The sequence below is a fragment of the Delphinapterus leucas genome, chromosome 4 (assembly GCF_059928025.1).
Source record: "Delphinapterus leucas isolate spDelLeu-1000000601 "Yukka" chromosome 4, BTC_Dleu_Yukka2, whole genome shotgun sequence".
In the NCBI taxonomy this organism is placed as follows: Eukaryota; Metazoa; Chordata; class Mammalia; order Artiodactyla; family Monodontidae; genus Delphinapterus; species Delphinapterus leucas.
Window position 1 is genome coordinate 6,020,289 of NC_143132.1, and position 12,429 is coordinate 6,032,717.

At 39.5% G+C, this 12,429-nt stretch overlaps 1 protein-coding gene across 1 annotated transcript in view; it reads right to left on the reverse strand.

Moving 5' to 3' along the window:
- Window positions 1–6,949: 6,949 nt before the first annotated feature.
- The window catches only part of SH3BGR (SH3 domain binding glutamate rich protein), a 36,241-nt gene continuing 30,761 nt past the window's right edge, over window positions 6,950–12,429 (reverse strand). Inside the window, exons 3-4 of the mRNA XM_022552834.2 lie at window positions 8,247–8,321; window positions 6,950–7,748 (exon numbers count right to left, since the gene is read on the reverse strand). Of these exons, the coding sequence (XP_022408542.2) occupies window positions 7,590–7,748; window positions 8,247–8,321 (234 nt within the window). The 3' untranslated portion in view covers window positions 6,950–7,589. The remainder of the gene's footprint in view (window positions 7,749–8,246; window positions 8,322–12,429) is intronic.

The following is a 12,429-nucleotide window of genomic DNA, read 5'->3' on the forward strand; positions in this document are numbered from 1 at the left end:
TTTCTGAACGATGTAATATTTAAACACGGATTTCTGGTTAAAGAAAGAAACTTTAAAGTAAGAAAGGGTGAGGCCATCCTGGGCTCAAACAGGTCTCCACTCTGCCAACCCACTGGAAATTCTATTTCCCCCTGATCAAAGTGGGAGAACCAGGCGATATCTCCTAAAACTGCAAAGAAATAAGAATCTTCCCATCCCTGAGCTCATGGAATTTTGGACTGAGGGAGTTGAAAGCAATCTCATATTTGCTTCTATCCTCTTACCCAGTCCCTTCTATGGACAGATGAGGACACCGAGACCATAGAGTTAAGTAATTTGCCCAGAATCAGAGCACAAGTAAGTAACATGATCAGGACTCACTTCAAGATTCCTGGTTCCTAATTTAGTCTCTTTCCTACTCTACCATGCTGCCTCTCAAGATTCTCGTGGAAGGCAAGTGGTGGAGAAGCCACCACACTGCCACCTTCTCTGGCCCAGCCTCACGTTTTTGGCCAGTTCCAGAACAATACTCTCAGATTTCTGAGACTGGCAAAGAAAATACAAAATGTGAAAACCTGATCCAGCCAGCCAAGACTGAGTCAGCCCAAGACGTTCCCCAGCACTGGGACTCTCCAAATCAATTCTGGCAACATAGTAAGTTTTAAAGCTAAAATAAAGTCCAGGAAAAGAGAGTCCTTCACTTGTTGCAAAATCCGGGTGTTGGTTTTTCAGCGATGTGTTGATTGCACCTCTTTAATATTGTCTCATTCTGCCCATGCCTTGTCCTTCCTTTGCCAGGACCACCATCTTCTCTCACCAGGGTTACATCACCTCTAGTCTTCCTTATCTCCAACCTGTTCTCCACACAGTAGCCAGAGATACCACTCTAAAAGACAACCCACCTTACCATGCTGCCCTCGCGTTGAAAACTTTCCATCTTTTCAAGATAAATCCATAATCCTTAGAACGGTTGAAAGGCCACCATGATTTGGCCCCTGCTCACCTCTCTAGCCTCATGACTCTTTATTTCAGCTAACAGTCACATACAACTTTCTCACATCAGCGACACCTTCCAGGACACCGCTTAAAGCGATCTTTTCAAGGAAGACTTTCCTGACCCATAAGCCTGAGTTAGGGGACTCCCTTATTTGCTACCATGATCATCATTTATTTATCTGTCTCCCTAACTAGTCTGTGTGCTCCTTGGGGCACAACTCGTGTCTTTATTCATTTTTGGATCTCCGGGACCCAGCCACTGTCTGGAACCAAGGTATAAGCTCAATAAATGTGTTAAGTGACTAGATTAATGAACCTATAAAGTCTCCTATTAACTCTTTAGATCTCAAAGAACATTCATTTTCTTCTTATCCACATGAGATCAAATTAAAATTCACTATATGCAACACAGAATTGTTAGCTATGTAGAGTTTTACACTCCTCTAAATTCAATTATTTTTATTAATTGTGTACAGCTGAAACGAATGAATTAACAAAAAACACACTATTAAAAATGGGATTATCCTTAGAGCTAGGCTGGAGAGCAGTAGGGGTTCTTACAGGAATAAGTGCGAATCTCAACTTTTACAGGTTAGCTAGCAGCAATTACCGAGGGACCTAGGGCTTTATCAGTATCTGAATTGACCTTAATTTCTTGAAAGAGACATTAAATAGAGAAAGTAACTGCTCAGAGAATTTATAGAAATACTTAGCCTCAAAAGGTCAGGTAAGCTTTGAAGAACCTTGGCTATGACCATCACCAGCTCCACCAGAATAGAAGCTCATTTTCAGTCCCTGGACTGCCTCGCATATGGCAGCATTCAGTCTGTCAATAAAATGTTGAATGAAGGTATTTATGTATGCCACTCATGCCTCAAATCTTTCTTAGGAGGAGGTGGGATATATTAATAAAATAAACTTAAACATCCATCCTTAGCTCACAGAATTATAAAGTGTCAGAATTAGGTAGATCCTTAAAAGTCATCTATATACAATGCTTGAATTGATTTTTATGGTTGGCAAATAATTGTATTGGCAAAAGGTTATTTTTAAGATAATCACATGGTCAATTAAGTTGAGATTCTGCAGGATCTTAGGATAGGGTATGAATCATTCACTTGACGAAGCTACAACTTAAAATCATTTTACCTTGTTGTTCTTCTAAGAAAGCTAATCAGAGGAAGCCTTCAAAGTCTTAGAACCTCACCAACAGCTATTTCTGTTGGGAACCTGGCCAGGGAGGCAGGCTGCTGATATGGCACGTGGCCAGGACTAAGGACAGGTGTCAGCCACGGTGAGTGTCAGGCAGTGGCTGGTTAGGACAAGTGGCTGGTGTGGAAGGAGGGCGGGGGCCAGTCCAGAGGGACCTGAGGAGGGCAGCCAGCCTCAGAGCGGCTGAGGGTCAGGGGCAAGAGCAGGGTTCTCTCCATCTGCAGACAGTACAGGGACGCAGCCTTAGGCTCACGAGCTTGTGGAGGACCTAAACCAATGCCCACCCCTTGGTTGAGCAACTATCCTCAAGATAGATTTTGGAGGAAGCAAAGTGGGGAAGATTTATAGACCATAATCATGCAGTCAGTCAAGCCAAGGTCTTAGAAGATTTTGGAGAGGACCACTGAGTTAGCAGAGAATACCATGTAAAATACTTTGACCTCGATGGAAACCAAACACCAAGATGAACAAGCTGCGTCTTCTCCATTTCCAGGGTTTCATAATGTTCTCATGACACCCCCAGTCTGTAGTCCCCTTCTCAGTGTGCCCAGAAGCTGAGGTGGCCTGCTTTCCTCCTTTATTCCTCTGGTACTGTTCACAAGCCTCCCCTCTCCTCCTTATCCCCTCATCCCTCCCTGGGTCAGCAAGGAAGGGGACCATGAAGTCCCCTCTCTACAGGGGGACTGAAGCTACAGGTGACATCGTCTTAGGCAGGAATGAATGATCTTTTCAGTGTGCACCATCTTGCCTCCCAAACGCTGCCCCAACCTGTCAGCAAGTAGGAAATATACACCTCGGCATCTTGTGTGTAAGAACCCCAGAGGCTTGGGTTGGTGGTCAGGGGAAGTCCATCTCGCTAAAGGAGATAACGGTTTCTGTCCTCATCTCTTTTTATCAAATCAACGTGATATTCTTCGGTAAATATTTTCCCCATTAAAATGGCATCCTTTGAACATTTGCAAGTGTGTACTGAGTAAACATGTACAATAGTTGAGATCAGATGAACACAACTCAGACACTCACTTAGCTGGTCTGTCACTCGTTTTAACACCGCCAGCTGCTGGAGGGAGCTGTTACCACTGCACACTTGAAAATGGTTCTTAACACACAGAGGAATGACTTTTAACATACAAATGAAAGGTTTGAAAAAAATGGCCAACCCTGAATAAGCTCTGCAAGTCTACTTAACAGAGATGCACCAATGTCATACTCCTGGTTTCCGTCTCCTACTGCAGCCATCGGAGATGTCATCATTAGCGGAAGCCCGGCAAAGGGCACACAGGACTCTGTACTATGTCCCTGTGAGTCTGTAATCATTTCAGAATAAGAGGTTAAAATACATTTGTGTTCCTTGTCATGAATAGTATGGCTGTATATACCAGAATAAGAATTCTCATTTTGCTCTCCCTACTACCCAAAATTAGAGGGAGGGAATAGAGTTACTGTCATTCCCCACACTCCAAGAAGACAGCCACATACTTGTTCTGGTTCTCCACCTCTAGGGAAGAAGCTATAAGCCTTGCTTATCAAAATCCTGGGCTGAAAGAGGTGAGGAAGCTAGATAATCCCTGGAAAAATGAGCTTGGAGCTTAGGGCTTGGAGCTGAGGAGATGAAGCAGATTAAAGAGAGAAGGGGGCAGAAGGAGGTGGGTGTTCCAGGAGGTGCTACCCAGGCCCTGCTTGATGTAGACGCTGAACCAGGGACCACTGGGGCATCTGGGTAGCACCTGGGCACGATGTACGAGGAAGCATACGACTGGTCACTGTGAGAGGCATGGCCACTTCCAGCCGGGGCAGAGGGCCTGAACCAAGCTGAGGGACCAGCGTCAACAGCTGCCAATAGGCAGCAGGAAACCCATGTCAGAAAGTCACCACCGCAAAGAACCAGGGCCCTCTCCCCTCCAGTCACCACTGAAGACCCCATGATGACTCTAAGTCCCCAAGAAGGAGTGAGTCTCCAAAACGCTTCACCCAGATTGAATCTCCTGCCAGCCAGGAGGTGGGGGCATAAAGCAGATGTTACGGTGTCTAGAGAAATTAGTGGCGCTGACGGTCCACGGCCAGAAGTGTTATGAACAAAATCTGAACCCGCAAAGATTATGTTATTTATATCCCTCACAGAATGTTGGTTAGAGAAGGAAGCACAGGGAGCTGCTGTTTAGATACAATGGGCTGGAGGAGCAAAAGGTACAAATCCATGAGATTTCCCCAAGATGGTTTCAACAGAGCCAGAGATTTTATCTAAAAGCCTTGGATTTATCTAAGAAGAATCTACTGGATGTGACTGGTACTTTAAAAATTTGCATTAACAATTTATTGGGTTGGCCAGAAAGTTCGTCCGGCTTTTTCCCATAACATCTGAGGGAAAAACCCAAAGGAACCTTTTGGCCAACCTAGTACAATAGCCAACACATGGAAACAACCTAAATGTCCATCTGCAGATGAATGGATAAAGACGATGTGGTACATATATACAATGGAATACTACTCGGTCATAAAGAAGAATGAAATAATGCCATTTGCAGCAACACGGATGGACCTAGGGACTACCATACTAAGGGAAGTAAGTCAGAAAGAGAAAGACAAATACCATATGATATCACTCATACGTGGAATTTAAAATACAACACAAACGAACTTATCTACAATCAAAAACAGACTCACAAGTATAGAGAACAGACTTGTGGTTGCCAAAGGGAAGGGGTGGTGGAGGAGGGAAGGATTGGGAATGTGGAGTTAGCACATGCCAACTATTATACAGAGAATGGATGAACAAGAAGGTCCTACTATACAGCATAGGAAACTATGTTCAATATCCTGTGATAAACCATAACGGAAAAGAATATGAAAAAGGATATATATATATAATATGTATAACTGAATCACTGTTAAACACAACATTGTGAATCAACTATACTTCAATAAAATTTTAAAAATAAAATAAAATAAAAAATCATGTTAAAGAGGTAAAACACATGATCTAATTGGCCTTTCTGATCATCACAAATAAGTCCATGTAAGCCTGGGTGCACAGCCGGGAAAGATGTGATGTCAAATAGCCAAGACGGCCTTCCCGTCTTAACCTTGAAAAACAACCCCAAAACCAGAAAAAGACAGAAGGCTCTTGAAGCACAAAATGCAAGCATCCCAAATATCAGATAGTTTTTGTCTCTTTCTTAAACGTCAATCGAGTTTCCTATATATTCAGTCCCAAAGCTAATCATGTTATGTCATTTTTAATGTTCGCTGACCAATCATAGTTTTTTCCTTATTTAACTGAATTACAGCAAGTCAAAGAGCACGTACCACTTGTCAAACGGGAAAAAGTCAAAATCTCTCTTTATGTAGAATAAATATTATTAAAGAGTTGATCATTAATGTCAATACTATATTCATCTAAAATAAAAATGTCTTCTATGTAGTCATTTCTTCATCACAGCCCAAGCAAAAATAACACAGCGATGTTTTTAATTCCTATTAGGATTCACAAGACTATAATTAACTTTGTAAAGGGCTCACAATTTTTTAAAATATTAGCAAAGAGAATCCCCAAGCTGGATGGCTTATCACTTCATTGAACTAACCAGCCCAGAGGCTGAGAAGCTGAAGCCAACCCTGCCCTTGCTGTAGAAGTCAGGGTCTGATTTTAAAAATGCTGTCTTCCTCTTGGTCTCGTGGGAGAAAGGGATTGGGGTGTAATGTTTTTACCTTTGTCTCTCTGTCTTAAAAGGAGCAAACTGAATTTCAACATGTAAATCAATAATGCTGTACCAGTGCATTAGGCAATCCATGGAAAGTTCAAATTATAAAATGTTTTTAAAGATGTTTATAAATTACAGGATAATTAAATTGTCACTCTATTTCACCTTAAATTGATTGTTTCTGAATTATACAGGCTGCCATGAAAGCCCACCTAACTTCCAGATCAAGACAGAAGATTTCATCTTTCTTCAAAACAGAAACGTCAAAGGGTCTTAAATCATCAACATTTTAAAATAGCAGTATTCAAACATAAGGGAATTTACTGCCTTGGTTCCTCCCAAATTTAAATTCCTTATGATAAAGACAAACTGATACCACCCCCATTCTCCGCAACGTGGTTGTCAGTCTTGGCCCCCTTCCTAGTCACATTCCATCTGCTGGGAACAAGAATCCAGTGACCTTAAAAGCTGTCCACATCTCTCCTGGAATCAATAAATAGGTACAAATGCAAACCATCGGGGTTTGGTAAATGGTCTTTGCTACAATTGGCCCAAGGCAGAAGCCCACTGAAATTCTCCCAAGAGGAGGCTCAGCCCATTCAAGCTCCCTCGGTGGCTCCAGGGTTTCCCGTTTGCCTGGCTTCCCAACCACATTTTCAGAATTCCTTGAATAAGTAGCCCATCTGATCCACCATTATCTTAGCTTGGTGCTTCCAGAGCCACAGTCTCCCCTCGGCCCTTTACCCTGCGGCCCCTGCATTGGAACGCTTTAGAATTAGCTCACGGGCCTTGCGTCAGCGGGGCCCTGAGAGTCCCCTGATTGGCTTTGAATTGGTGTCAGTTTCCCTCCCCCAGGGACCCTATTATCCTCAGCTCCCATTGCCTTCCCACAAATCCTCTTGGTGGAGTATGCCAACTACAAACTGGCACTTGCCATCTGCCTCTACAAGGATTAAATCATGAGCTGTTGCAGTTGCTGACCTTCAACACCCCTTGAAAGGAGTTCAGGGTGGAGATCAGGAATGAGGCCCTCTGTGATCTGGGAAAAACTGGCAGAACAGGTCTTCAGATAGTTAGATGCTTTCAGGAGAAGATTTTATGAGCCCAATTCTTGCATCTCCTCGTATCTAGAAGAGCGCTAAAATCCTTCATGGTGACGTCTGCTCCTCGTGACTAGAAGTAACCTTCCCGAGACGAGCAGAACCTTCTGCAAAAAATATGCTCTTGATTGCATGGACTCCCTTTATCAAAATCACATATGTACTGACGTTTCCCGCTACCTCTTAGGAGCAGTTTCTCAGAGCTATCTGAGATGCTATCTCCCGGGCTATAGTCCTCATTCTGCCCCAAACAAAACTTAACTCACAACGTTCACGTTGTACATTTTTTTTAAGTCGACAAGTGTGATAGGAGTCCATCACTACGCATGACCGAGGCACAAGGTCCCTTGCTTTAGAAAGAACATGAACCCAACCTAACCGTAACAACACAATGACAAATCATTAAAGTCTTGCGTAGCCTGTCACTCCAGGCCTGGGTTCAGGGTCCTTCCTCTGGCTTCCTTTCAGCCCTCTACTCACCTTGAACACAGCAGTTAACACATTAAGTGAAAATTACCTGCTGCCTCCTGGCTAAACCCTCAGTTCCTTACTTTCACGCCCACTCTCGTGTGCCCAGAAAGATTCCTGGCACCTGGCAGAGCTAAATAAATGCTTGTTGAACAGAACTGAATCCAGTGAAACTACAGTGAAAACAGCAAACACTCACATTCTTCTCTGGGGATCCGGTGAGGTTGCCCGCATCTTCACTGCCTTCTTTTTGTGCCTCGTGTTGTCCACTTTCTTCAGCCTTCTCTGTTCCCTAGACATAAAGGAAACCCATGTTATCACTAACCTTGGGTAAGCTTCTAAGGCGACACCAGACCACACGTGCTGTGGTTTCCTTATTTAGATACACAATACATAAACAAAGCAAACGTGGACGTCTGTGTATTAGTCACTTAACCCCTAGAGTATGGGATCACCAACCCTCGACATTGCTGATTGGATCTGTCCATGTAAGTCCATAGACCTGACTCATGCGCATGGTAGAGTAATAAAGACCCTAATAGGAGTTAATTCACCCATTTAAGTCTTGTGAAGAGAACTCCAAAGGATTCCATATTTAGGGAATATTTATTTTCTATTGCTTGTGTGGAAAGAAGCTTTATAATTTTAGAGATTAAAAAAGAAAGATAGATGATAGATAGATAGATAGATGAGGTAGACAGATAGACAAACAGATATGAAAAGATCAGAACCTAGTAGACGTTCTGAGTAAACGGGTCTCCAGGAGATGGTTCCAGATACCAGCTCTTACCTCTGTGTTGCTCTGTGCTTCTCCGGCCACATCACCATTGGGAAGGGAAGATGCTTCCTCGGACGATTTTGTCACCTGCATCATAGAAATTGAGAATGTCTGAGAATTTTCTCAAGGATAAATAGCTTGCATTTCAATACAATTTAACTATCCAAATTATGTTTGTCTTCATCCTTCATTTTATCTTCACTACAACACTGTAACCTAATTCCATAGGGCAGTCACCACCACTCACACCTTAGAGGCAAGAAAATAAAGGCAAAAAATGTCACATTGCAAGTTAGGGGCAGGGCTAGGATACACCTTCTACTTTATGTTCTCTTGACTTAACCAGTGGTTCCCAGTCTCTTAAAATATTAGGTTATTTTTCTCATCAGAAGGAAAAAAATTGTAACTATGTGACGTGATGGATGTTAACTTATTGTGGAGATCATTTCACACCACCTACATATATTAAATCATTATGTTGTACCCCTTAAACTGATACAATGTTATATTTCAATTATATCAGTAAAAATGGGGTGGGGGTAGGATTCGGTGATTTTTATTACAAAGGCACTTCAAGCTCGCGGGAAATAATTAAGTCATATACACAATTTCCAGTTCCAAGCTTCTATGATACTCAATATTAAAAATTTTATATGTACCTAACTCTACCTTAATACATACATAGAGGCTATTTTTGTTTCATTTTTGTGTTTTTTTTAAACAGATATGGGAACATACTATGCACAATTTGATTTTTTAGCTTAGTACATCGTGTACAGTTGTCCAGATTAATTCATATGGTTGTAACTCACTGTTATTAACATCTGCTTAATATTAAATATATAACAACTTATTCAAATATTTCCCACTTGATGGTTTTTCAGAAAGTTCACACATTTGTGCCTGTACAAACAATGTTATATTAAAATGAATAAAATGGTGGCGAGGATTAGATTTCTTTCTAAAAAAGAAATTGTAGAAATTTACATTCCCATCGTAACATGTGCCTGGCCCCTTTTCCTTTATCTCTATGAGCAATGAAGATGATTGCCCTTTTTAATCTTTGCCAACCTGTTGGGAGAAAATGGAATTTCATTTTTGTTTGTTTGTTTTGTTTTGTTTGTGGTACGCGGGCCTCTCACTGTTGTGGCCTCTCCTGTTGCGGAGCACAGGCTCCGGACGCGCAGGCTCAGCGGCCATGGCTCATGGGCCCAGCCGCTCCGCGGCATGTGGGATCTTCCCAGACCGGGGCACGAAGCCGCGTCCCCTGCATCGGCAGGTGGACTCTCAACCACTGTGCCACCAGGGAAGCCCTCATTTTTGTTTTAATTTACGTTTTCCTCATTACTGGAAAGGAAAGGCATATTTTTTATGAGTTTTAGCCACTTACAATTGCTATTCAGATAAATGCCTTCATATGTTTTGCCCATTTTTACGAGTTGTGTTTTATTATCAATTTTTAGAGGTTCTTTATACAATAGAAATATTAGCCCTTTGTCAGGTTGCAAGGGTTTTTTTCCAGTCTATAACTTTTTGCAAATTTTGTTGGGTTTTTTGTTTTGTTTTGTCGCCCTTTATATACACAAATTTATCTAAGTTTTATTCTCTGAAATGTATTTCTATTATTTTGTATTAATTATTAACATCTAGAGACTTAACCCACCTAGAATCTAATTTTGTATATGCTATAAAGTAGGGCTCTGTTTTCTTCCAGATAGATGACAAATTATGCCCGTACCATTATTTTTCCCTTTAATTGAGATGTTATTTTTGTCATTTATAAAGTTCTATGTATGCATTTGGATCTGTTAACACACTAGTCTATATATAAATATATAAACATATCCATGGATGTATTTATCAGTTCCCATGCCAATATACAGCTTTTATCACTGTAGATTTTAACATAAATTTCAATATTCAGAAAGGCAAGACTTTGCTACACAAAGTCTCCTTTTTCAAAATTTTCTTGGCTCTTCTCAGACATGTATTATTCCAATTCATTTTAAGATCATTTTTCCTAGTGTCAAAAATATTAAATAGGCTTTTCATTGAAATAGCACTAAATATATTTATTAGTTTAGGAATTATCACTTCTTATTGTTAGGTCATCCTACTCAGAGCATCATAGGTCTCTCCATTACTTTAATATTTGTTGGTGTCTTTCAGATAAATTTATTCCTAAACATTTTAGAGATTTTTATCACCATTGTGAGTGAGATATGTTTTTTACATTTTAACTTCCTATCCATTATAGTTGTTATAAATAAAAGCTACTAATTTTTGCATTTTTTTAATCCAGAAACTTAATAAACTATAATAATAATTCTAATGGATTTTATTGGAGTTTGTTGAGATTTCTAGGCATACAATTACATCATACACAAATAAAGATAATTTTTATATTTCATATATGCTACATATATATGAGATATTTCATTTTCTTACTTTTTTGTAATAACTACAGCTTCTAAAACAATGTTTAATAATATGGTGATGACAGGCATGCCTATCTTTCTTCTGATTTTAATGTTTCAGTATTTCATGGTTCATTAGGATACAGTTTTCTTTTGATAATTGGTTTTTATAATATTTACTCAGTTTCCTTCTACTTATATTTTAATCCATGTTTATTTTAACTAGGAATGTCTGATGAATTATATCAAATATCTTCTTGGTATTTATGGACACAATCTTACAGTTTTTCTCCATCAATAAGTTCATGTAATGAACTACTTTGATAGAAAAAATTCTGCTCTAATTTGGTGTATTACCTTTAATTCATTGCTGGATACAGTTTGCTAATATATTATTTAGACTTCCCATCTGAATTCATAACAGAAATTGATCTAGGTATAACTGAAAGTTTTCTAAGTAATATATCAACTGGTCAGGGATTTCATCTATTTCATTTGTCTGTTCAAGTTATATATAGTCAAATTACATATAAATGTATTCAAGTTGTATATATTCAAATTATATATAAATTGTATTCATATATGCACACACAGAGGCACACAGACACACACTTTCTCTTTTGTATTAAATTAATCTTGGTTTTTCTTTTTATTGATTCACTGCCTACTCTTTTTTTTCTATTTTCCTAATTTTATAAGTTGAATATTTATTTTACTAAGTTTTTACCTTTCTGCTTTAATTATAAGAATATTTAAAGTTAACAATTTTCCTCTGTATAGAGATTTGGCTGTATATTGGGGTTTGTGTATGAAATAATAACTTTTGCTTATTATTTGATGACTTGTAATATCAGTTTTGTTTTCCCTTGGATATGGAGTTATTTGAAATGGCATATATTTATTTCTTAAGTTTTTATGATATTTCTCTTCCAGATTGTAATTCTATACTTGGGATAAAAATGTATCCTATAAAATCATCCCTTTTTGAAATTTATGAAAGTTTCCTTTGTGACCAAGAACGTAATAGATTTGGAAATTGTTTAATAAGTGTAAGAGAAGAATACATTCTATTAATATCTGTCTAATATATTCTTATTCTTGTGTGTATACATATATCTATACATGTCTATTAAATTGTTTGCTGTCACAGAAGACCCCAAGTAACCAAAATAATCTTAAGAAGGAAAGACAAAACTGGAAGTATTATGCTCCCTAGTTTCAAACTATACTACAAAGCTACAAAATCAAAACTGTATGGTACTGGCACAAAAACAGACATACAGATTGATAGAACAGAATAGGGACACTGAAAATAAACCCACACATTTAGGGTCACTTAACCTATGACAAAGGAGGCAAGAATACACAATAAGGAAAAAAAAAGTGTCTTCAATAAATGGTGTTGGGAAAACTGGAAAGCTACATGGAAAAGAATCAAACTGGACTACTTTCTCATACCATATACAAAAATAAACTCAGGGCTTCCCTGGTGGTGCAGTGGTTGAGAGTCCGCCTGCCGATGCAGGGGACACAGGTTCGTGCCTCGGTCCAGGAAGATCCCGCATGCCGTGGAGCAGCTAGGCCCATGAGCCATGGCTGCTGAGCCTGCGCGTCCGGAGCCTGTGCTCCACAACAGGAGAGGCCACAACAGTGAGAGGTCAGCGTACCGCAAAAAATAAATAAATAAATAAATAAAATAAATAAACTCAAAATAGATTAAAGACTTAAATGTAAGACCTGAAACCATAAAACTTCTAGAAGAAAACATAAGCAGTATG